Source organism: Heloderma suspectum, chromosome 4 (assembly GCF_057233095.1).
Source record: "Heloderma suspectum isolate Gila_16-S chromosome 4, 16-S_ref, whole genome shotgun sequence".
In the NCBI taxonomy this organism is placed as follows: domain Eukaryota; kingdom Metazoa; phylum Chordata; class Lepidosauria; order Squamata; family Helodermatidae; genus Heloderma; species Heloderma suspectum.
The window spans coordinates 283103235-283129756 of record NC_139461.1 but is presented as its reverse complement, the minus strand read 5'-3'; the positions used below and the strand labels follow the sequence as shown (position 1 = coordinate 283129756).

Sequence of the window (26522 nt, the reverse complement as noted above, 5' to 3'; positions counted from 1 at the left end):
TACTGCTGTATAAAAGTTATAGGGTTTATAGGGAGATTGTTATAGGGCTTATATACTGCTTTAAAGCAGTGTTGTATTGTTATGTTGTTTTGTCCAGTTGTACATTCGTTGCATTTTGTGGTGTTATTAGTATTGCACACCGCCTAGAGTGGCCGGGTAGCCAGCCAGATGGGCAGCTAATAAATCTAATTAAATAAATAAATACACAATGCTAAAGAAGCACTAAGTATTATTAGTAAAAACTATCTTTAAAAATAATGAGAAAATAGGTACCATGCATTAGGGACCTCTTGTATGAAACAAACACACCCTCCCATTATATACAACAAATAGCTCTGCTGAAGTCAGTGTCCCTTGCCAAAGAACAGGGATGTCAAACCTCTTTCAGCCTGAATTCAGTTTTGAAGAAGTTCTCCAGAGCTGCATTCCAGTGGTGGGTGGGGCTGAAAGCAAAAGGGGTGGGGCCAAAACACCAGCATATTTAAGCTAAAAGGTCTTACTGCCAGTAATGAAGCCTTAGGACAGGGATTTCACGGAGGGGGGGGGGACTGTGGAAAAGCCAGGAAACCCCAAATGATGGGCAGTCAAGAAGAGGTGCAGCCTGGGGAAGGGGTGCAGCTGTCTGGAAAATCTCAGAGGTCCAGATTGGGACTTCAGGCCTGAGGGGCTCAGGTTCAATGCTCCTGCCCAAGAGCCTGTGTTCATAAAATCTACGCCACTTTAAATTTCTCCCTGTGACAGCTGTGTGATCTGGGATACTTTCTTTTTTTCTTAAAGATTTGTGTCATGTGGAGAAAATCCCTAGCTCTGAGCAGGGAGCCCTACTGCAGCCACATGAAGACAGCTGCCACAGGGAGCTGTTTAAAGAGGCCTCTGAGCAGCAAATGGTTTTTGACCCTGTCTCCCCCAGATGTCTCCCTGAGCTGTGAAAATTCCCGTTCCCTGCCACATTCCATCATACTTCAGCCTCCACAGAGCTAGGAACTGTATCGACATTTTTTTCATGGACGCAAGCCTTCAGCCTTCAAGGGCAACAGTGATGAACAGCAGACCAGCCCATCAAATTCCCCGGAAGGGTGTCTCAGCTAACTGCTGCTGGCTGATTTTTAACTATCAACAGCTTGCCGGCCAGGAGAGTTTTACATATGTCTTTGTTGGTTTGTATTACTGTTACAGCATTGGGTACACAGGACAACAACATCTGTGCCACTTCTTTCTACTGGCTAGGAATCTTGCAGGTAAACAACTGACAGGTGACTTGTTATAATACCCTACAAAGTTAAAAACAGACCTCTGGGCACTTTGCCATGTTGACTTCTCTGGATCATCTCTGATCATGCCCAACCTTTCCCAAATGTAGGAGAGCCTATTTCAGTGCTGGATTAATTTGGAATGATTCCAACCTTCCCCAGCTGAGGTGATTGAGACCTGCCATGGGACTTGGCCTGCCATGGGGACTCTGTTTCCAGGCGCAGAATCACTGGTTTGAAATTGCTCTTAAGCAAGCGGGGTGGAGGAAGACACACTCTTGTCAAAGTACACCATCAAGGGCTGGTTGCGTCAAGTTTTTCTGCCACCCTAGGCAGGCAGGATGTCCATGTGTCCAGGAGCCAAAGTTCATTTCAGAGCCCCTTGTGATAACAGAAAGGATTCTGGGCCATGCTGCCAAGCGACTGTGCCAGAAATAGGCTTAGGTGCTGCTTCTGGCACTGACCACTCCTTAAATTGTGACACTCCAGCACCAGGGCAGAGGTTGGCTAGACAGCCAGTATAATTGAGTTGTCACAGCATGCTGCTTCACAGAGAAGGCCTTAGGGTGGAAGCAAATATTACATTTGCCACAGGAATGCTGTTTACAATTATGATTTTTATCAATGAGGACGACACTTTACAGAGAACAAGACAAGTCCCTGACCCAAGGAGCTTACAATCTAAAATTTGACGCAGGGGAAACTGAAGAAGGGGATGCAGAGCTAAACAAGGGAAGAATATGCAGTTGTTTCTGTTGCATGAACTTGGGCTTGGTTACATGTTTAGTTGCTGTAGGGCATGGGAACTAGAGGGCTGAAACAAAGGATTTGTTTCACAGGAAAGGTGGGTTTGGGGAGGGTTTTGAAGGAAGTAGGAAAAGTGGCATCACACAGGTGTTCTGGGAGGCAGTTCCAAGCATATGAGGGCAGTATGGGTAGCGTCTTTTGAGGGAGCAGGAGACTTTTGGATAGCTGAAGGGGAGTATCTGTGGAGTCTGTCTCCCCACCCACACTAATTTTTACAAGCGCTTTATACATATGGTGCTGCTGTCATGTTTTTAGTCTCCATGCCAGCAGCATGGTGAGGACGTAGAGATGGACCCTGTGCCAATGTTATGGTGGGTGGCGATAATGATGAGGGACAAATCAGAGATATTGTTTTATGTCATATATAACAAGCATTTCAGCACTGAAAGCTAGAATGCACTCTCTTTCTAATATGGTAACTTTTCTTTTGAGGCGTGATTTTCACATGGAAGCAATTTCATTCTATGCGAAGAGAGTTGTGGTACATTACCACTTGGCTTTTTGTTGTTGTTTTTTGCATTATGATTTCTCCCCCTCTTAAGATGTCAAGAAATAAGCTTCCATGTTAGACAACTAACTATGAAGCTTATTTCTTGAGTAAACCTGTACTTCACGTTTTAGCATCTTTGGCAGTGTTTGTGTTGTTGTTTTTTGAAAGTACACACAAAAAACAAACATACTTCTTGCAAAGGAGAATTATAATTACAGTCTTTTCCTGTGTCCCTTTGTATATTAAAGACAATTTTCATGCAGTGTTTACATGCTACTTTATGTAAAAGCCTTTTAAACCATAGCACAAGAGGAGTTACTGGTGATGCAGATTTGAGGCTTAATTCATGGGCAGCAAACATCTATTGTAGATCCCAAAAGTCACAATACCTCTCATATACTAATAGCAATCTCAGTTCTTTGAGTGCTGGTCCTTATATAGCCAAAAAGGCACCATTCATGCACAAGAAGGAGGCTGGGGAAACTCCAAAGTTTATAAAAGTACAAAAACTATTTAAGAAAAAAATACATGTAAGGAGGTGGGTGAAAACTGACCAACCCCAAAATTGACTCAGTAACCACAGAATGTTAACAAATGGGTGGGTGGCTGGGTGATTTGGAAAATCAGGTGGGAGGAAGACTGGAATAGAATATCCTGAATAGGACCATTCCACACTGTAATATTTTGTTGCACATCTCACTTGTTAGTTATTAGGAAAGTTTCAATTATTTTTGGATTCTTAAGAAATTTTCAGAACCAAGAACTTCAGTGAGACAAATATTTGATCCTAATGCTATGCAGAATGGCTTGCACCAACGTACCGATAGCAGCATCTTAAGCAAAGATGGACCACACTGCTTCGATGCATGCCATTCCATGTTTCGTTAAAAGATATCACTGTTGCATAGCAGGTGCAGAGAGCTGCACCATCACTGATGGTTCTGTGATGACAGAAGCTCCTTTAGCATAGTGTACAAGCCAAGTCATCACCAGTGCTACGTTACAAATTGCACAGCAACAGATAACTGCTTTACACATTGCCATACCGTCATACCCAGTGAAGGTTCCAGCTCTTACATTTGTTGAGCTGGTATTCCTGAAAGGCACCACAATGTAAGTGCGACACTATAACCATTTGTTCAATCTTACAGTGCCAGAGGAGTCAGGGGTTGGTGGATCAAGGGCCCCGTATTCTAAACTTTTAGAGGGAGGATCTGTAAAAAGATGCAATTGTTTTCTTTTGCAAAACAATTAAGGTTGGATCCAGACAACGTAAGCAGCTTTTCAGTTCCATTCAAATTAATGGGAACTAAGTCATGACTAACTTTTGATAGTGATGTCAATGGGATCCAACTCTTCCATTCTGAACCTATCCCATGGCATATTTACTCAGTATATTCCCTTGGAGATCAGCAGGACTTCCTCCTAATAAGTATGTATTAGATTGCAATCTCGTTCTTCCATTTCAAGATGCTGGTCTAACTGTCCACAAGGGTAAATACTCTAGAAACACAATATCTAATATGGAAATGTTTATTTTGATGGGACTTTATACAATGATTTCACAGCCTTTAGTGCATTTGGCACAGTCTATCTCATGCTTTTTTTGGTTGTTGTTTAATAAATTTGCATTTATTATGTTGCTTTCAGTGTCTCATCTCTATTTGCTATTCCCTTTGAGATACATGCTGAAAAATCCTGCCATCTGTACAGCTGCCTCTGCTGTTGTAAATTCTTCTCATGCATAGGTAGCCAATTAGAAACAATATTTATTCAAGACAAGTAAAAGAGCTTTGCAGAAAACTGGAAAGGTTCATTAATTTTTACCTGCAAATTCTATTAGGGACATATGGTGCTGCTGTGAATGTTGAGGCGGATTGAATTAGATTCTCCTGCAATTCCCATTACCCTTATGCCTAATAATGGCTTGTGAGCCTTGTTTAAAATGCAGCTTGTTAATCAGATACTGTATTAAGAGGAAAGTGGGAGAAAGAAAGGTTGGGGAATAACTGGCAACTGCTGACATCTGTAGCAGCAGCAGTCCACTCTATGCCGCTAAGCAGTTGGCATAATCATCCAGCTGCAGCTGGCCACACAGGTCAGGTCTTGTGCCACTTACAATGCAATCCTATACATGCCTACTCAAAAGTAGGGACTTACTCCCAGGTAAATGTGTGTAGGATTGCAGCTTAAAAAGGTAATTATTGGCATGCTTGGTCTCATTTATTAAATGTGTATCCTGTACCAGCACACAAAGCTCTCAGGGCGGCTAACACGACAGAATGACAAATAGCTGATTAAAATATGTCAATAAATACATAAAATAAGGTTAAGCTAAAGATTCGCAGTGACTCAAATGAACTAAAAAAAAACCCTCAACAGATCTAGAACAGAGATCTAAAAGGCCTGGGAGGATTAAGAAAAAAAAGTATTTGTCTGGCACCAGAAAGTTAACGTGGGTGCCAGGCGAACTTCTTTGAGAAGAATATTCCAGAAGTGAGGTGCCATGATCGAGAAGGTGGGGAAAACTGGGGGAGGGCCTCAGACAATGATCTCACTGATAGGCTGGACTGCTGGTACGTGAGTCCTAGGCTACCCCAAAAAGAGTTATTTTTTTTTCTTAACTCCCTAATTCTCAACCCCAACTGAAACTAAGGCCTCATTCTCACTTGAGGCTGCATGTATTTAGGTTTAGGCCTACTTTGTGCTGAAGTGGTAAACCTGTAAAGCTGTACTAGATTGTCTGGAGTTTTGGGGTTCAGTGCCACCAGTCTGCTGATCATACCCAATTCTACCTTTCCTTTCCATCTAAATCCAAGGAAGCTGCTCTAGGTCTAAATTGGTGCCTGATGTCAGTAATAGACTGGATGAGGGCAAACAAACTAAAACTTAATCCAGACAAGACAGAGGTACTTCTCCTTAGTCAAAAGGCAGATCAGGGAACAGAGACTCAACCTGTGCTGGATGGGGTTATACTCCCCATGAAGACTCAGGCTCGCAGCTTAGGTGTACTTCTTGGCCCTGAACCTGGATGCCCAGTTTTGGTAGCGGCCAAGGGTGCATTTGCGCAACTGAGGCTAGTGTGCCTACGGCACCCATTCCTAGAGATGTCGGATCTAGACATGGTCATACATGCCTTACTTACATCCCATTTGGACTACTGTAACACGCTGTACATGGGGCTGTTTGGAAACTTCCGCTGGTCTAGAATGCTGCGGCCAGATTGTTGACAGGGAGCCAGTTACAGGGAGCATGTGACTCCCTTGTTACAGCAGTTTCACTGGCTACTGGTCTGTTTCCAGGAACAATTCAAAGTGCTGGTTATGACCTATAAAGCCCTATATGGCTTGGGACCAGGCTACCTGAAAGACCACCTTCTCCCATATGAGCATGCCTGGGTTTTAAGATCTCTGGGAGAGGCTCTTCTTTTGACACCACCACCCTCCAGAGGCACATTAGGTGGCGATGCGAGAGAGGGACTTCTTAGTGGCCTCTCCCAGGCTATGGAACTCCCTGCAAAGGGTGGCTATGTTCACTCAGTCTCTGCTGTCCTTCCGCCAGAAGGCAAAGACCACTTGATTCAAGCAGGCCTTTGGTATGTAAGCGGGTCTATTGGGGGGGGGTATTTTTATACTACTGTTGCTGTGTTTTTTTATTGTATTTTAATGCATTGTTTCATTATTTTAATCAAGTTCTATTTATGATGGTAAGCCACCTTGAGTGCCATTTTTCTTGGTAGAAAGGTGAGGCACAAATCAAATAAAAAATAAGTAAACACCAGTTCAGACTGCAAATGGGAATCTAAGGGTGCAATCCTATCCATGTTTAGACAGAAAAAGGTCCTACAACTCCCAGCATTCTCCAGCTAACATGGTTGTAGGATTTTTTTTCTGCCTAAACACGCACAGGATCACGCCTTAAATTACTGAAAGCCACCCCCCACCTCTAGAAAACTAGCATGCCAGCTAGAACCCCTCTGCCTGGCATTTAGTTTTCTATGTGAAGGATTTTGGGGTATGGAGGCCAGAACATTCAATCATGCAAGACCACCCGTTCGGAGTGATATAGCCAAGGCTCAGAACTAGGCCTAAGTCTAAATACATGCAACTGTACTTGTTAATGTAAACTGAAGAAAACATTGAGGGTCACTCTCAGTTTTTTCTTCACTTACCTTAGCTCACTTGGCTATCTCTCCCATTGTCGAAATTCAAAAGTCTTAGGGTGGCCACCCCCACCCACAAAATCAGCAAAGCAGAACTTCAGCACTGCATAACTGACAACCGTAATTTCCAAAAATTCTAGTTGCTGCTGTTGTTTTTACTCACTGGTTCTCTTCTGCCATCACTCTTTTCCCCACCTCATAATTTTTAGTTGGGGTTTCATATGCTCTACCCAGTTGTTACGTGATAAAAAGAAGCCTTGTCAAATTCAGGGACAGAATTAAAGAAATGGTTGAAGTGACTATTAAGGAAAGTGAACATATCCCAGGAGTTGGGAAAAAAGAGTCAGAGAATCTGCAGTGTGACGTTTAACAAACAAACATGCACATTTCCACCTCCATGAATTTAAATACTGTTATAACACAGGGGTATCTCAAAGTGGGAGCAGGAAATAAAGAAACAAAGGGGTAGTTTGTGAGATATTTTAGTTGTCTAACCTTCCTGGTACAGTAAACCTGTCTGAAACCATAAGAATGAGCAACAACATAACTAGAAGCCAGTAAAGCAGCTGTGGAACTAGACTGGTGGAAGACAGAGGGCACTGTAAGGTAAAGTGGTGGCCTTGCATCTAGAGCAGGAGTGGGCAAATTTTAGGCTTGTAGATCTACATTGTTGTTGTTTTTAATAGAACCCCAAGGAGCCAAATGCAAAATAGCAGCTGAGGGGGATGGATGTACAGTTAGAATTCAGGAACAGGATTGTTGTTGTTGTTGTTCAGTCGTTAAGTCGTGTCCGACTCTTCGTGACCCCATGGACCATAGCACGCCAGGCCTTCCTGTCCTCCGCTCTGCTCAGGACTAGGTTTTCATTACCAGAACTGTGCTCACAGTCCTTTGGCATGAGAACCCACTCCTGCTTTGCCTCCAGCTTTCTTCATTTCAGCAGCCTAATTTATTGTTTCTATTGTTAATTAATTGGGAGTCAGAAATCATTGATGGTCTACTGCAAATTATCTGTACTTGTGGATTCTGCTCTTAATCTAGAGTTTACAACAGGTGTGTGGAAGATTAAAGAAGCTGGAATTTCTTTAGACTTTACAGGAGTGGGAGGGTGCCTCCCACAGGCAAGGTGGTTGGCCACTGTGCAAAAAGAATGCTGGACTAGATAGGCCTTTGGTCTGATCCAGCATGGCCCTTCTTATGTTCTTGTGGTTGTTCTCATTATTACTATGTTTATAGCTCAAACTATCCTGAGGGCTTGGGGTGAGTAACAAGAACCCCTCCCCTCCAAACAAAACACAGCCGAATATAAAGAAACTGTAATTAAATCCAGGGGGTTTATCCAACGCTGGCTGTCTACCAAGAGAATGGAAAACACTGGCGGAATGGATTTCCCCTCCCCCCTTCAGCCCCCCCAAATGCTCTGGAGGGTTGGGGGACCCTCTGGGGGCACTCTAGGTGAAGGACAACAAGGGGAGGTCTGCCAGTATGACTCTGGATTTAATCCACTGAAATTTCCCCACCATTTTCCAACCTAAGTTGAACCTTCAAAGGCCAACCCAAACACAGCAATTTTGTAATACTTCTGAGAGATGGTGCTAAAGGTTACACGCCTGTGCACACCTACTAAGGAGTAAGTCCCAATGAACTCAGTGAAACTTATTCCTGAGAAAACCTATTTAATATTGTGCTGTAAGGTTGGACTGATGTGTGGAAGCACTGAATGTTTCCGCCCACACTTTGAAAAAGGGTAAAGATCCAACTGAGGTTTTTCCTTGCAATGCAGAATGCTACCCCAAATATGTACACCCTTTTCTCTTCCACTATTCAGTCTTCAAGTAAGATATTGCATCGCACTGTATTTTGAATTTTCCTCCTGCTATGAAAACAGATAGAGAGGATCAAACTGATGTTAGAACTTGAGATGTAGAATGGTGTCATTGATGTGTGTACCACATTTCATTCTGACCTCTTCATGCTCAAAGGAGTTATCACTCTATAAAACAAACAAGCAAACTGAATCCTAAGCAGATGAGTTGAACCACAGGGGTGTTTCATTATACAAAGAGGCAAATGGGTTCCCATCCCCCTATCCTATTTATGCTTACTCAGAAGTAAGTCCCACTAACTTCAGCCAGACTTATTTTTTAGTTACCATATTTATAATATTTATTAGTCACCCAACAACAAAGACTTCTCCATACAAACAGGTGACATATAAAACATGCTTTGCATTGCTGCCTTACCATCCAATCTTATGTGTATTTACTTAGAAGTAAGCTCAATTATACTTAAAGGGGCTCACATCGAAATAAATGTGCATAGGATTGCAGCTGTACATCCAGATCCTACAAATACTTACTCGGACATCAAATCCGCTGTGTTCAGACTGCAGCTTAAATAGCAAAACTCTGCTTTTGTTTTGAGCGTTGGCTAGCTATCCCCTTTCATTCTAGCCCTGGAACTGAAGGAAGGCCCACATTTTCCTGAATCGACTCTGGGAAGCATCTTTCTTAAACGCGTTCTTGCAAAGGCAGGCACAAACGCGCAGAGGGATAGTAGAAATCATACACTATTAATCCACGCTACTTCCTGGGAGAGAAAAGCTGTGCGAGCAAGATAACTAACGGCGAAGCCATTGGGAGATGGGAGGGGGGGGGCGTGCAACTGGGAAAAGTTAACTGTGCCTTCCCCTCCTCCATCTGCGAAACCAGGCAGCAAACTGAGGCCAGCCCCAAAAAACAAGCCCTCCCCACTGCTCGCTTCCCCCCCTCCGCCCGGGTTAGGGAGGACCTTTCACATACCCATGTTGATGGAAGAGGCATACAGAGCTGAAACTCAAAAGTTTGTTTCCCAATCCAATCCAGCAGGCGAAAAAGAAATCCCGGCGGAGCTTCTGGAACGAAGCCGCAAGCAAGCGGTTCAGCGCTTTCCAGCCGACGGTCGTCGTAGCGTGGAAGGGAGGCGCATCCTGCATTCCAACGCCGGGGGCTCCGCTACGATGCGCGCCCGGCGGGGCGCTCTCGGGCTCTTGCGGATACCGGATCGGGAATTCGCATCCCGGATGCCTCGCCGTGCAGGCGCCAAAAAAGCCGCCCGCCGGAAAGTTGCGCCGTCGCGAGCCGGTAAAGATTGGCGGGGCTGTGGCTGGCCGCGGAGCGACAGGGCGAAGCAGCTGAAGTTTCCCTCCGGAGTCGCCGGGGCGCGAAAGTTCTCCCCCACCCGCCTTCGCGGGCAGATAGGGCTGAACAGCGCCACGTTGCTCCAGCCCTGCCCACTGCAGCGGGGCGGGGGGAGCCGTCGCGCAAACGGGGGCCTGGCCGGCGAGCTGTCGGGCTGGCGCGGAGGCGCGCAAATGGCCCCTCTGTGCCCTCAGGCCGAAAGCCTGGGAGAGCCGCCGCTTGCCCAGGGATACCGACCGCGAGGCTGGGCCTCTCATCCAGCGTTTGCAAGCTTTATCCCATTTCAGTTAGGGCGCTTTCACACGTTACGTGCCTATGCGTACCTGAGTTTCACAGGTATGCGTAGGCACCGATACGAGTGTGACAAACACAGGGTTGCAAACACCGCTGATGGGTTTCAGACAAAGACCCTTGCTTGTGAAAAGTGCACTAGTACACCAGAAGCTGCCTATGCCACAAGTCAGATCATCGGTCAATCCAGCTCAGTGTTACACAGGCCAGCAGTCAGTGCAGGCTCCAGGTTTTAGAGGGGCCTTGGGCAAGACACCCTCAATGGCTCCCCTCCCTCAGTGAATCGGTCTTCTCATAGCCATTGTCACCAGCTGGTATCTCTCCTCTTTCTCATCCTCATCATTGGTACCATTTCCTTGCTTGACAGGCAAAGAGCCAGTGAGCAAGTAGGTCATACCTACTGCGCCTCTGCTTCCTTCTCAGCACCACCACCACCTGGGTCAGAGTGAGGGGGAGGTGAACAAGTGGGTTGCAATGGTGAAGAGGAGCAACTTCAGGGAGTTCTTGTCAGTGGGTCCCTGATGTAGCATGGGCCCTCGGCGAGTGCCCAACCATGCCTACCCTTGAAGCTGGCCCTGCTGGCAGTGGCTGTCCAGTGTTTCAGTCAGGGATCTTTCCCAACCTGGAGGTGCCTGGGATTGAAACTGGGACATTCTGCATGCAAAGCAGGTGCTCTACCACTGAGCTGCAGCCTTTCCCTGCAATCATAGAAAGAAGATACTGCCTGTAGATGGGGCTGCTCAAGGATGGAGAAACATATGTGCTTCTTAGTTTTGCTTAGTAAAGAGGATTGTGTACATCCTCCCCCCCCACACACACACCATTGTGCAAAATACAAAACATGCTACATAATGGAAAATAAATTCATCAGTGTAGAAGTAAGCAAGTGTTCAAGTCACACAGAACTATTCATTAAGTGGAATGAAGTGTACTGTGTGACTCAGAAGTATGCATGATTCTCTACACCAACAGAATTTCATGTTTTTTTCAATAATAATAATAATAACAACAACCACAACAATAATAATAGAGGATGTGTGTCTGTCTGTGGGTGCCATAACTCCAAGATCATGAAACCTCAATACCTGAAACTTGCATGCATACTAAGGAGATCCTAGGGGTACCCCCCTGGGGGGTATTTGGTTTTTAAAAAACTCATTAATTTAAATGGTCTGCATGTTTGAAGCCTGCAGTACTAACTTCAGTTTAAGTTTCATGACAGATAAAAGGGAGGGCTCCTTCAGACTGCATAAATTACGGAATTTACTTCCACAAGATGTAGTGACAGCCACCAGTTTGGATGGCTTATAATCCATGGATGATAAGGCTTTCAATGGCTACTAGTTCTGATGGCTATATGCTACCTCCAGTATCAGAGGGAGTATGCCTATGTACATACACCAGTTGGAGAAAATGGGCAGGAAAGTGCTGTTGCACTCATGTCCTGCTTGTAGGTTTCCCATAGGCAGCTGGTTGGCCACTGCATGAACAGAATGCTGGACTAGATGTACCTCAGTCTGATCTGGCACGGCTCTTCTTATGTTCTTCCTAAGGGTTATTCCAACCTATGCAATGCCAGGTCTGTTTGCTAGCTGAAAATAAACATCACTGTAATTTTGTACTGGGGCCAACCCTACCATAAGGCTAAGTGAAGCAGGCCTACATTTGATAGCAGAGTTGGGGCATGTGGTGAAGATAAACTAGCCTGGAGTGATATAACTCTGTGCCCAGACACTGAAAGTTAACTCCCTTTCTCCTGAAGCCTTGAAATTGATAAGGGAAAATTTAACTCCCCTGTAAACTTGAATTAACTTGCTTCTCAACAGAGAACAAGGAGGCCGCTTGTGGAAAACACACACACATGATGCATGTACCTTAATCAAGGCTTTTTTTACACTTTGTGCCACCCTTCCAATTTATCAGATGCATGAAGTGCTGCCCTGAGTATATACATGTGGATGAGGTTGGGGTGGGGGGAGGAGGTATTGTAAACAGTGCATTGGATCCAGCCATAGTCATACTATGAGTCGATCCATTGAAATCAATGGGACTTCAGTTTGTCATATCTAACTTGACTCCCATTTACTTCCACAGGTCTACTGTACGTAATAAGTCTGGATCCAACCTAGCGGAGTCTGAGGGAAATGAAATGCAAAAGGTACAGACAGTAAGTGGCCATTCACAAAAATTGTTGGTGATTCCACAGACATCCTGGCAGTGGTTAGCCAATGACCCTGTGATCCTGAACATACTTGCAATCCATACTTGCAATCTCAATCAAAAATACATTCTACCAGGTTCAATGGCATATACTCCTAAGTGTGCATACGACTGCAGCAGCCTTACTTGTAAGTATGGCTCATTCTAGTCCATAATCCTAGGCACACTTGCTAGGCAATAAGTCCCTTTGAACTCAGTGATGCTTACATCTGAGTAAATATGCATATAAATGCTACATCAGTTCATACTGAATGCATCACAGAGAGAGAAAAGGACTGTGGTTGTAGGTTGTGGTTGTTCAGTCGTTCAGTCATGTCCGACTCTTCGTGACCCCATGGACCATAGCACGCCAGGCCTTCCTGTCCTGCGCTCTCTCCCGGAGCGTGCTCAAGTTCATATTCATTGCATCCGTGATGCTATCTAGCCATCTCATCCTCTGCCATCCCCTTCTCCTTTTGCCTTCAGTCTTTCCCAGCATCAGGGTCTTTTCCAGGGAGTTTTCTCTTCGCATTAGGTGGCCAAAATATTGGAGCTTCAGCTTCATTATCTGTCCTTCCAATGAGCACTCAGGGTTGATTTCCTTTAGGATGGACTGATTTGACCTCCTTGCAGTCCAGGGCACTCGTAAGAGTCTTCTCCAGCACCACAGTTCGAAAGCATCAATTCTTCGGCGCTCAGCCTTCCTTATAGTCCAGCTCTCACAGCCATACGTTACTACTGGGAAAACCATAGCTTTGATTATACGAATCTTTGTCGGCAAGGTGATGTCTCTGCTTCTTACTATGCTGTCTAGGTTGGCCATAGCTTTCCTCCCAAGGAGCAAGCGTCTTTTAATTTCATGGCTACAGTCACCGTCTGCGGTGATCTTGGAGCCCAAGAAAGTAAAATCTGTCACTGCTTCCATTTCTTCCCCTTCTATATGCCAGGAAGTGATGGGGCCAGATGCCATGATCTTCGTTTTTTTAATGTTGAGTTTCAAACCAGCTTTTGCACTCTCCTCTTTCACCCTCAACAAGAGGCTCTTGAGATCCTCTTCGCTTTCTGCCATTAGGGTGGTATCGTCTGCATATTGGAGGTTGTTGATAATTCTCCCAGCAATCTTAATTCCGACCTCTGATTCATCCAACCCGGCATTTCTCATGATGTACTCTGCATATAAGTTAAATAAGCAGGGTGACAATATGCAGCCTTGTCGTACTCCTTTCCCAATTTTGAACCAATCGGTTGTTCCATGTCTGGTTCTTACTGTTGCTTCTTGACCCTCGTACAGGTTTCTCAGGAGACAGGTAAGGTGGTCTGGTACTCCCATCACTTTAAGAATTTGCCACAGTTTGTTGTGATACACACAATCAAAGGCTTTAGCGTAGTCAATGAAGCAGAAATAGACGTTTTTCTGGAATTCTCTTGCTTTCTCCATGATGCAGCGAATGTTGGCGATTTGATCTCTAGTTCCTCTGCCTCTTCTAAACCCAGCTTGTACTTCCGGTAGTTCTCGGTTCGCATACTGCTGAAGCCTAGCTTGTAGGATTTTGAGCATCTCAGAATTATGTATTTTTATTTTTTTATAATATGTGGTCTAGTCTTTTAAAATATAAGGAAATGCAATATATTTCTGCAAAATAACAAATATTTAAGAAATAGGGTTACCAACCTTTTTTTAAAACCAACTCCTCTTATTTACTTATTTAAAACATTTATATTTTGTGGTTTTAATTTTTGTGAACTGCCCAGAGAGTTTTGGCTATTGGGCGGTATAGAAATGTAATAAATACAATAAAATAAATATCCTGCCTTTTCTCTAAAAGAGCTCATGATGGCTAACCATGAATTAAAACTAATATGGTAAAAAATATGGGTAAAATTACTAAAAACAGCAGAACACAAAGAATAAAAGGTCTGGCCTCTGTTCCTTTAATAACAGCATGCTTTGCAGATATTTGCAAATGGTTCTTCTTATCATTATGTTGTAAAAAGCATTATTTATTCATTTCTACACATCACATCAGGGTGATGTTAAAAAGCCATAGAAGCAGACTAGGCTAGGCTTTTTTCTCCTGGCCAGTTAACAAACCTATTCCAGAACCAGTATAGAATCAGAATTATAAACAAGATAAGAAAAATAATTCATCCTCCTCCATGTTTTCCCAAGACTGCTTTTCAAATGTGTTTAGCATCAAAGTGTTAATCTAGTGGCAATGTAAAAACATCCAATTATGTATTTAAAAGATTAGCTATCCTATCTCCCCCTCCCCCCAAAAAAAGAAAGAAAGAAAGAAAGAAAAGAAAAGAAACTCAAGGGTTGTTGGACTGTTGTTTTTTCTTTCTTACGTGAAGGACCTTTTTTTTTTTCCAAAGCCAACATTTTGTTACCAAATATTTTTCTGAAATGTGTCTCATCATAGGGCTTGACTTACAGTTTTTAAATTGTGGACGATAAAAGGAATTCTATTTCCTTTCAGTGTCTTTGGAAATATGATTGAAGACCATCTGTTCTGATCTGAGGTGTGTACATCAGAGGCTTCTTTTGTTTTCTCTCACACTCATCTCACCCAGACTGTATTTAAATTTGTTAGAAGGCCTCTAGATGTTTTGCAAAATGAAGGTTGGCTTCCCATTCACCTTCTCTAATTTCAATTTCAAATGAAACATTTAACATTTTGCATCTTGAACATGTGATCTTATCCATGGTCCAAAATGATTTCAGACAGACACTGAAGATAACCAATGAAGTCAATAACATGGAAAGGAGTTCCCCACCCCCCACCCCCCACCCCCCGGAATTCAAGAATGGTAAGTGAAAACTTTGATAACCATAGTAACTGCTTCAGTGATGTTGATCACCATGTGGCCTACCACACTCATCAGCCCCAGCCAGCATAGCCAATGGTGAGGGATGATGGAAGTTGTGGCTCTCCAGATGTTTTGGCTTACAAGATGCCTACCCCTGATTTAGGGGTTTGACCCCAAATTGCTGTGCACTTCCAAGCAGCTTTAATTGCTGCAGGGCAGAAAATGATATTCTGATGCTGTGAAAATTACACTATAAAATCCTAAAGTAATTTGAAAGAATTCATAAAAGGAACCAGGAAATGAAAAATATGCAGTGATCAACAACGTCATCAGCACCACACTGCATGTCCTGTAATCATCATATGCTACTTCTAAACCCAGAGTGGATTGTGGAATCCATTTTGGATTCCACACTCTTCTCAAGAATTTTTGAACTGGAATATATGCTACACCAAGCCTTTATGGAGAAAAATCCAGAAGAGAAGAATCCACAACTTTATGGAGAAGAACCCAGTCTTAGATGATGGAAAAACACAGCCATGCATAACCCAAAACTGAAAAGTTGCTTAAAATAACCAAACCATAAGTAGGAACAAATTGAAGTTATACAGGAGCAGAAGTCTTGATTAACACAAATTGCGGTCCAGATGCAATCTAATAACTATGAATAGCATCACTTCTAATAACTGAATAGAATGACCAGATACAAAAGAGGGCAGGAGTCCTGTAGCTTTAACAGTTGTATTGAAGAGGGTTTTTTGGTCATACCTGCATGACCAACAACACCTTGCCAAAGGTTGATACCCCACTTCTCAGACACCTATTAAAGGTGTACAAACCCCTTCTCCTCCTTTTCATCTGGTTACCCTACATGTCCTCTAATGCAGATATGTGAATGCAGCTTCAAGCTATAAAAAGCAAAGAGTACTTTATATACCTGTATGGTCGACCTTTCCCTGGTTGCACAACAGGCAGAAATTCAGTGGGTAAAGCTACACACTCACACACAAAGAAATGGCCTACTATCTGCTGAATTTCCATTAAAGGTATGGGAATCTTGCCAGAAAAAAGTTGGCAATCCTATTGGTCTAATGCAAGGAGATTGCTATTATTGGCTAGGATCCAAAGAACCATGCAACTAGTTCAATGAACTTCAGTTAGTTTTAGACTCCCCTCCCCACAAAGCTTCATGTTGAACTCTGTTTCAAACTGAGCAAAGTTTCAAAAATAATTTATGATATGACATGATGGGGTGAGAGAGGACCCAGCTATTCAAAATGGTGGCGTGTGTGCAAAGCCAAAATCCCATTAATTGAGTGCAATCCCTTGCATAAGCCTAAGTAGATATGTGGTCTCCCAACACAAAACCAGCTTGTATATATCCTGGGAAAGATCATGGTATCTAGAAAGCCAACTACCTAGCTGAAACAACAATGAGATGCAGGATGTGGAATAAAAAATGTCATGATTCACTTATATAAGGGAACTGTGGCTCAGTGGTGGACCACAGATGCTTTGCATGTAGAAGGTCCTGAATTCAATTCCCAGCATCTACCTAAACAGATCTCAGGTAGTAGGGTTGGAAAGACCTGTTTGAATCCTACCAGTCAGCAAACAATACGGACCTAGATAGACTCAATGGTTTGATTTAGTAGAAAGCGCCTCCCTGGGTTCATGTGAGAGACAGATAGGTGTTAATCTTGTACTAAAAGGGTTAAATAATTTTGCTAAAAAAAAGACTGAAGATGGCTAATTTGATCTGGAATAGTTGAATGACTTGAGAGTTTTGGGGAAACTTACAAGAAGACTTTCTAAAAGATCTGACTCATATTGAAGAAGACCTCATATTTATATTCTAGACTTTTGACTCATGGGCATGAAGATTTTGAAGTTTTGATTTCATGCTAATTGATGTTGTGATATTATAATACTTCTAGCTATAATACTTCTAGCAGGACTAGCTTTGAAGAAGGGAAAAAATGCATCTGCTTTTACAAGCAGCTTTGCCAAAGCAAGCTCAAGGTCACAAAGGCAGACAAGTTGATGTGTGAAAGAACAGAAGAACTGAGCATGTTCAGACGCTCACTAGGAGGAGGAAAATTACTGTTTGACATCTCATATTGTGCACATGCTGACAGAGAAATGCTGAAGCTCAATGCCTAGTGGTTAAGAAATCATAACGAAAACACAAACATTGATGTTGGGGCAGGTATGACTAAGTATCTCTGAAGAGGTCTGTGAGCTCAAGGAAGATGTATGCGAGAGGCATAAACAAGACAACATGCCTAGCTCTCTGATTTACCCTTTAATACAGTGCCTAAAATATTCCCAAACCATGTGAGCATAAAATATCCTGCTATTAGAGGGGATAGATGAGATACCTTACTTCTAATTGGTGAGTGACACACCCCATTTTGATTAGAAGATAGTTATCTCATCACCCATTGGGCCCCCCACCTTTGACCATTTCTTGGCAGAAAAGAAAGTTTCTCACACCAGAGAAAGGAACAGATGGAAGGTAAGAACTGTGAAGGACAGCTACTGTGCATTATCTAGCTTTTGTTAGTAGCAAAAAGCACTGACCTTCACTATACAGTTATGAAAACCAACTCTAGCATCAAAATAATTGCCAACTGCTCTACCAAATAAGTATACATATGCTACTAGACACTGCATATATGGCTCTGTGCAAGTTCGCACCTGATTCCTGGCCATTCTTCCAAAACCAAATCCAATACATAAGCAAATGTTCTGGTGTGCCAAGAATGGGGAAATGGCATGGCTCCATGGTAGAGCACATGCTTTGCATGCATTGGAGGCATGTTTGGCGGGTATGCAAGAGTGTTCTTGGTGGCTACTCACTGGCTCTGGAACTCCTTGCCAAGGGAGGCCAGGTTGGCTCCCTCTTTGTTCTCCTTCCACCTACAGGCAAAGGTGTTTTTATTCAAGCAAGCCTTTGGCGTGTAAGCTAGTTTATTGCTGAATTGTGTTTTTTTTTTAACTGATTGGGTGCTGTTTATGTCTTTTTATTACCTTGTTCTTAATTGATCTATTTGTGCTTTAATTGAGATTCTGTTTTATCTCTATTTACTATTGTTAGCAACTGGAGCACCAGTTTTAATAGAAAGGTGGGATATAAATTTAATAAAGTAATAAAGAAAGCAATAAATAAAAGGGTCCAGGTTTAACCCCCAGCTTCTCTGGGTGGGGCAGGGAAAAATTCCTGCCTGAAGTCCTGGAGAGCTGCTGCCGGTCAGTGTAGACAGTACCGGGCTAGTTGGACCCAGGGTCTGACTCGGGGTGAGGCAGTTGCCTGTGTTCCCATGTACTGATTTAAAGTTGTGGTGCTTCATAGCTAAATTCCACGAAACTGCCATAACGCACACGAATATTGTTTCAAGTGCTTTTTTTCCTTCTTCTCTAAGAGAGATTCACAGTGCAGTTCTATACATGTCTACTCAGAAGTAAGCCCCATTGAATTCAGTGGGGCTTACTCACAAGTAAATGCATTTAGGATTGCAGCCTAAATGACTGCCCTTATGGCCCACAAGCTAAGTATATAACAAACATTTTTGGTACTATGGTATGTGTAGACAATGTGTATTTTGGTACTTATCCAGAAAGAAAGACAACCAGAAACTGGAAAGGTTCCCATTGTTTTCAGCGTTACAGGCCTCTACAAAATTAACACTGAGGATCACAGAGTTGGTTAGACTTTCATTATGTAAATCCTCAGGGATCAGAAAGCACAGGATCTCTAGCAAGAGGAAGGGTGGCCCTTAGATCTTGCTGTCAGGGCAAGAGGGCAGGAGGCCCTGCAGAGGAAGATTTTATGCCTTGCATCCTATTGCATGTTGTGTTTCACAACACTGATTTCTGATCCTTTTACAGACCTATCATTATAAAACTGTGTATCTTGTTCTCTCTTTCTGTTTGCATCTTTTTTGGCTTGCCTGCTTGATTCTTATAATGCTCTCCAATCCTAGGGTGAGCAGATGCAAAAAGAAAAAGGACAGGACTCTTCTAGTGATAATAAATGTTCAGAACAAGGCATTTTGGCGGGTGCAGCTTTTTTCACCACTGCATGATAAACTGCACCTGCCAAAATCCCTTCTTCTGCATACTGAAGCCTTGGCCTTCTTTGTACTTGGCCATTCTATCTGCTCATGGACCTCAAATAATCAAAGTCCACTTTTCAAAATCAACAGAATTGTTAGGATTTTCAACTGGCCACTGTAGCTTAGCCTTTAACATCAGCATGATGCTGTTATTGACTCTCACCACCACAGGGAGATGAGAGGGAAATGAGGCCATTCCATCATCCCTGCTGAAAAACTTAATTTTTCTTCCTCTTCCCTCCCCATTCATTTTTCCTTGCATGTCTTGTCTTTTTAGATTGTAAGCCTGCAGGCAGGGATTGTCTTGCATTACTTGCATATGTAAGCTGCTCTGGAAGCTTTTTGGGTGAGGAGCAACATAAGAATACTTCAAATAAATGTACAGCAGCCTTCCCCAACCTGGTTCCCTCCAGATGTGCTGGACTTCAATCCCCTAGTACAGACATTAGCAAGTGATCATGCCATGAAAAGGCTTCATTTGCTGATTCCTAGAGATCGAGTAACTGCTAAAGACATAAGAACAGGGTTTTTTTTTGTTCCTGGTCAATTGACAATCGTAAAAAAGCATAGGCTGACAAATTGAGTGATGAGTCATTTCAAAGCCAAATTTCTTTGTATTGTGAATCTTATTCAAGCAATGAACTAATGTCACCACAGATTATGACTTAGATGTTCTTGATAGGAAAGCTCAGATTCAGTTAAAAGGTGAAGGCAGAAAATAGGAGAACATCATTTCAAATACACACATAGGAATAAAAGGGTCTGGAAGGCACAATATTTGACTATGCAAATTGTATAAACAAGCTGGCTACAAAATAACTATACAAGCATGTTTCCTGTATCTGTCACAATTGGATTTTAATATATTATCTCTTTTCAACAGGCTATTTTTGTGTGTGTTTTATCAATTATTTCCTGCCTAGAGTGTTCCAAATAACAAACTGATAAATATCACATGAAATATAACATGGTGTGGAGAAAGTGGAAAGGGAGATATTTTTCTCCCTAATAATTCAAGAATCCCATGTAGCTGATTGGTGGGAAATTCAGCATAAAAGGAAATATTTCACACAGTGCATAGTTATGAAATTCGCTTCCACAAGATATGGAAGGTCCCAGATCATAGTCTGAAGGCACATGAGCCAGCCACCTTGATGAGGCTAAGCAGGTCTGGGTCTGGTCAGTGCTCAGAGGGGAGACCACCTGGGAACCACATGTAGCCACCTTGAGTTCCACAGTGGAAGAAAGGTGGGGTATAAATGTAATGAATAAATAAATAAGATGTAGTGATGGCCACCAATCTGGATGGCTTTAAAAGAGGATTGGACCAATTCATGAAGGATAAGGCTACTGATGGCTACCAGTCCTGATGGCTATATGCTACCTCCAGTAGCAGAGGCAATATGTCTATGTACAGCAGCTGTTGGGGAACATGGGCGGGACAGCACTGTTGCACTCATGTCCTGCTTGTGAGTTTCCCGTGGCCAGCTGGTTGGCCACTGTGTGAACAGAATGCTGGGCAGGTGGTTTGACCCAGCACGGCTCTTCTTATGTTCTTAAAGGCTACTAGGCAGTATAAGGAGAAAAGCATGATCACTTCCTGATTTGTAGGTCTACTTTTTTCCACTATGCAGTGATTTTCATAGTCTCATCAGGATGAAATTCGGGTAGAACCTATTGGTATCAAAAGGTGTAATGAGCATTGTCTTCCATAGTCACCTGCCCTCTTTCTCAGGGTGAGAAAGAGGGCAGGGCTCCTGCACCTTTTAATATTCTGCTGAAATTCCCTCTCCTACACAGGTATTAAAGGTGCAAGAGCTTCTATCCTCTTCACTTGGCCACCATAGAAATGCCAGCCTGAAATGTATGAGAATCATGTAACTTTTCCCTCAAGAGAAAGCAGCAAGCGCATTCCTTGCATAGTTGTAATGATCAGAGGATTCTTTTCCCACAAACCTTTACATGCAAAGCACTGTGCAAAAACTGTCACCTGGCAAAGAATCAAGACTCTTAGAACAATGCTTGGATTACCAAGAGAGGAGTCTTGGCTCTCTACCTTTTGTGATGCCCCTCTTAGCTACTCCTCTAGCAGGCTACGGGGGCATGATTTTAGTAAAATTGGGAAAAGTTAGGGTTGAGGTTCATTAAGAGCCTCCCTACTTCTAGAGTCGGACACAACTGAACAACAACAACAACAACTTCTCCTCCTATAATTCAAACTCACTCTTAGAATCTTGGTTTTCACTATCATGGCTATGGAGGTGGCTTTAACAAGGCAGTATCTACTGAAAGCCAATGAGTGTGCAGAAGCTACTGCCATGTCCTGCTGCACAACTTTCAATCATATCATAATGCATATAGTCCCACTGCCCTTCTTCTACACATAAGCTTTTCTTCCAGGAAAAATTGGCTCTTGACCCCAGGGGGCTACAAACCTGAGATTAAGCTCCTTTGAATTCAGCAGCACTTACTTCTGAGTAGGTATGTACAGGATTGTACTGTTAGTTTCACTTTTTATTATTTTATTTCCCCGCTCCTCAAGTAGGCACATGGAGTCCTGCCTACAAGACTTTTCTTCACTTTTGCCCTTTGTTAGATTTTTCAGAATGTTAATTTTTATTAGCCCCATATCCGTCTGCAAATGACAAGCTTTCTTCAAGTCCTTTCTCAGAGATCTCCTACTCCTCCAGGACATCAAAGCCTGATCTCAGAAGCTAAGCAGGGTCAGCCCTGGTTAGTACTTGGATGGGGAACCGCCTGGGAATCAGGCTTCCTGCACTGAGCAGGGGGTTGGACTTAATGGTCTTGTAGGCCCCTTCCAACCCTATGATTCTATGACTGAGTGGCAGTTCTCTTGTTTTAACTCAAAATCTTGTATCAATTCTGAAGTTGGTCAGTAGAGGGCTCCACATACCCTATTGTCAGCAGCATAAAAGAATTGTAACAGGCCAGTTTGCTTGTAGGAAGTGTTGAACAAAACCACAGGTGCAATGCTATTAACTCAGATCCCCAACTCCCCATTTTCATTGAGCTTTCCCCCTCTCCTTTCACTGCACTTTGGGCTTTAAATAAGCCCCCCCCCCCCATATGTTGGCTACAACTCAACACCAAGTGAGGTCACCGAAGACTTTTACAGTGCAATCCTATTTTGTTTACTCAGAAGAAAGTCCCACTATGTTAAATGAGGCTTACTCCCACATAATTGGGTATAGGATTGTAGTCTTGATGTTACTACACAAGTAAAAAAAGGTAAAGGTGTCCCCAACCAGTTGTGTCTGACTTGGTGCGATGCTCATCCCTGTTTTAAAGCCGAAGAGCCAGCGCTGTCCGAAGACGCTTCCGTGGTCATGTGGCCGGCATGACTGAACACCGAGGTGCACGGAACGCTGTTACCTTTCCCGCCGAGGCGGTACCTATTTATCTACTTGCAATTTCTTGCTTTCAAACTGCTAGGTTGGCAGGAGCTAGGACTGAAGACAGGAGCTCACTCCATCACGCGGCACTCGGGTCTCGAACTGCTGTCTTGCCGACCTTCCGGTCTGCAGTTCAGCGTCTTAAAAACCAGGAAAGAAGACCAACTACCTGGCAGTATTGCAAATGTAAGCCTGGTTTATGGATGCAGGTGGGTAGAGTTCTGAAGCAATAGAATGGACTGTAGTACTTCAGACTTGGGTAGTGGATCACTTTAAAAAAAAAACTTCCCCAGGTAAAATAAATTAGAAAACAAACTTGCAGCTCAGGCAAGTCTAGATCAGGCCACTCCCTGCAGTGTGAAGCTTTCACCTTGCAGGGTTCTTTTCAAATAAGGGAAGATTCAGAAATGGCATCCCCACACTTTCAGTCTGAAGTGGTAGATTCCATTCTACCACCTCATTCCACTGCATGTGCAAATAGGCCTTATAAAGGGTCACTCACCTGGTTACCTATGGTGAGCAAGAATTCTCCAGCTAACCAGGCAGGGTTTTGTTTTTTGCCATGAGTGACAAATACGGGTGTTGTACAAGGGCTAGTAACTTTTGTAGCCTTGTTTACAACATAGTAATAGCAAGCAGAGCATAATGGCCTTGATGCAGAATAATGTAAATGGACAGAATCTCAGCAAAACCTGGACATTTGTCCTTTTTAGAGTCCAGACCATCTTGCCGTCTTTTGTAGACTTTGCAGGGCAATCCTATGCCCACTTACCTGGGTGAAAGCACCACTGGACTCAATAGGGGTTATTTCAGAGTAGACATGTATAGGAAGGTGAGGGTGTGCTCAACTGACATACTTGCCATACAACCCAGTCCTATGCATGTTTAAGACCTAATCCCAACTGAGTTCAAAGGCAGCTTGCTCCAAAGGCTGCAATCCTAAGCATAGCTCCTTGCAAGTAAGGGCACGATCCTATGCATGTTTAGACAGGAAAAAGCCCTACAACTCCCAGCATTCCCCAGCTCACCATGATGGCTGGGGAAGGCTGAGAGTTGTAGGACAGTTTTTCTGCCAAATGCAGAAACTGTGCAGTTTTTATGCATAGGATTTGCCCCAAGCCTCTTTGAATACATTGGGACTTACTTCCGAGTAATACACATACGTAGGATTGGGCTATAAGCCTACAAACAAATTTACCAGGGGACAACTCTTCCGAGTAAGACTGGGTAGGATAGGGCTGCAGTTAACGTTAAGTAGTCATAGTGTAACATAGGGAAGCGGTGTCGTGGAAGGGCACAACGGGAACTAGGAGACGATAACCGAGCCTGGCAGGCAGAGCACAGCCTTCCAAGGGGAGAGTCTGGCTTCGGTTCTTTCCGGTAACTTGACCCGACGATTCCCGAAGAACGAGACGGGAGAGTGCCGCTCTCTACGGAATTTGCGCACGGCACGCTGTGTAGGCAGTTGCGAGCGCTGCGCATGCGTGGTAAGGGAGGAAGTCGCCCGGCCATTTCTACCGTCATGGCGGGTCCAGACGCGGCGGGAGGCCTGGCCGACGCCGGACCTGAGGCGACCCCTCCGCCCATGGAGGGGCTGCAGCTGGTACAACAGGGGGCCGAGGCGCGGCTCTACCGGGGCCAATTCCTTGGCCGCCCGACCGTGATGAAGCTCCGTTTCCCCAAGCGTTACCGGCACCCGCTGCTGGAGGAACGGCTGAGCCGGAGGCGGACGGCGCAAGAGGCCCGCTCGCTGCTCCGCTGTCGACGGGCAGGTGGGGGCGGGGCCTCTGCCACGGGGGCGGGGCTTGAGCAGGGATTGGACGAGACGGGAAGCAAGGGGCGGGCTCTTCTCCTTTTTAACAAAACTACCCTCCAAAGGAATGAATGGGGACACTACGCGCGTCGTTCTCAATGAATGGGAACGCTACGCGTGACAGAACTTCAGACCAACATGCAGCTTGATTCTGTTGCTTGCCCGAGGCTAAAATTCCTTCCGCATATGTCTGGACTAAGCAGGAAAGCTCAAGACTGACACGCAGACTAAACGATCATGGTTGATCATGATCATGACTGCTGTGTTATTTCTGTCAGTTCCAAAATTCGTAACATTGATCCCGTTTTATTATTCACTTTTGTTACGAGTGCTGTTGGAAAGGCGAATGTTTCAGACAGAGAGTCTAAAACAACAACAATACAAATGTATCAGATTGATAGATTTAAAGGTATCCTAATATGTTAGTGGGCAAAGAGGATTTCCCCCCCCCCTTGCCCCGTTTGGGAATTGCAGAAATGTCCTTTCTCTATGGTTGTAAATATCACCGCTCTATGTGCCCTATTCATTGTGGGGCAATATCAAAGTCGGGATTCAGTAGAAAACATTTTGTTTTGACTTTTCATAGACACCACCAAATTCTTGGTTTTGTCTCGGTCACTGCCACTATGTAGAGAACTTTAGGCTAAGAGTGCTCCCAGTAGGTTTCAGGTCAGTTACAGTTTGTGTTTTACGTCTTCAAAGCTTTGCTAAACTTGCTGGGAATCAGAAAGCTCAGAACCTGAAGATGACAGAGCTGTGTCTTGCTTGGTGAACTGTCTCAACCTTAAAGTTGGGGGTTGTTATTCACCGTGTGCGCCAGTTGCCTGAAGCTCCTCACCCATACCTCACTAGCACTCCACCACTTCCAGCTTCTTTCCAACTACACCCACCTTCTCTTCCCAGACTCCTTGGCTTCCACAAGAGAGTGAAAAAGCCATGAAGGGCAGCTGCAGTTTGCCGTGGTTATGATGGCACAGTGTTAATGATGGCTGTCACAGAGCTCTGACTTTACCAAGGCTGGAAGGGAGAAAGTGAGAGCTTGCAAACTGCATGACACAGGCCTGTTGACACAGGCCTGTGTTCTGGAGACTTGGTGCTGGCGCAGGCCTTGTCTCACATCTTATTTTGAAGAGCAAGTCGAATTTAAAGTAGAAGGTAGGATGGAGACAAATTTGGTTGCCTGGTGGCAAGTTTCAGTAGCCATAGGTGGCAAGGTGAGTGGCCGATGCAAGCTTGAGCTTGTCAGTGTATTCACTGCAAAAAGAAGTTCTATGTGATCAGAAAACTCTTGTTTTCTGGGATTGTTTAATTATAATGTATTTTATTTTGCATGATCAGAATATTAAATGTACACAGCACAAAGCTAAAGACTAATGATTTATGATCATCCTGTTTTTAGGGATTTCTGCTCCCGTCGTATACTTCGTGGACTATGTTTCCAACTGTATATATCTTGAAGATATCGTGGGATCAATTACAGTTCGGGACTATATCATCTCTGAACAGAAATCCGGGAAAGGTGCCAGCAATCTAATTTTGTTAGCAGAGAAGATAGGTGAGATTTTGGCACAAATGCATGATGAGGATCTTGTACATGGGGATCTCACAACTTCTAACATGCTTTTGCAACCTCCAGCAGAAAATCTGGAGCTGGTGTTAATAGATTTTGGACTGAGTTTTATTTCTGCTCTTCCTGAGGATAAGGGTGTTGATTTGTATGTCTTGGAGAAAGCCTTTTTGAGTACCCACCCAAACACGGAGGTTCTGTTTGAAGCGCTCTTGAAGAAGTACTCGGCTGCATCTAAAAAATCGGTCCCAGTGATTAAAAAACTGGATGAAGTACGGCTAAGAGGAAGAAAGAGATCCATGGTTGGATAAAAGAATGTAAACAGCATACAAGAAAAGAGGGGAGAGGTTTAACTTTGTATGCACTTCAAAAATTTTCAGTTATGTCAGATTATAAAATAAAACTCAGCCATTGTCATTGTA

The 26522-nt window shown here is 43.7% G+C and overlaps 2 protein-coding genes across 5 annotated transcripts in view; one reads left to right on the top strand and one right to left on the bottom strand.

Annotated features, from left to right (window-relative positions):
* The window catches only part of SLC2A10 (solute carrier family 2 member 10), a 21156-nt gene extending 11169 nt beyond the window's left edge, over positions 1-9987 (bottom strand). The window contains exon 1 of one of the 2 annotated variants that reach the window (XM_084854024.1): positions 9511-9987. In XM_084854024.1, coding sequence (XP_084710150.1) covers positions 9511-9514 — 4 coding nt within the window. In that variant the 5' untranslated portion in view covers positions 9515-9987. The remainder of the gene's footprint in view (positions 1-9510) is intronic. The other variant, XM_084854025.1, reaches the window with a different exon arrangement.
* On the top strand, positions 9411-26522 carry TP53RK (TP53 regulating kinase). 3 transcript variants are annotated; one of them, XM_084854028.1, is made up of 4 exons: positions 9411-9831; positions 12274-12346; positions 15104-15189; positions 25933-26522. In XM_084854028.1, the coding sequence occupies exons 2-4, from the start codon at positions 12324-12326 to the stop codon at positions 26409-26411; spliced, it is 588 nt and encodes a 195-aa protein (XP_084710154.1). In that variant the 5' UTR covers positions 9411-9831; positions 12274-12323; the 3' UTR covers positions 26412-26522. The 3 variants fall into 3 exon arrangements, with proteins under 3 accessions (XP_084710154.1, XP_084710155.1, XP_084710153.1); XM_084854029.1 differs by lacking the exon at positions 9411-9831 and having other exon boundaries at positions 12265-12346; XM_084854027.1 differs by lacking the exons at positions 9411-9831; positions 12274-12346; positions 15104-15189 and adding an exon at positions 24216-24492.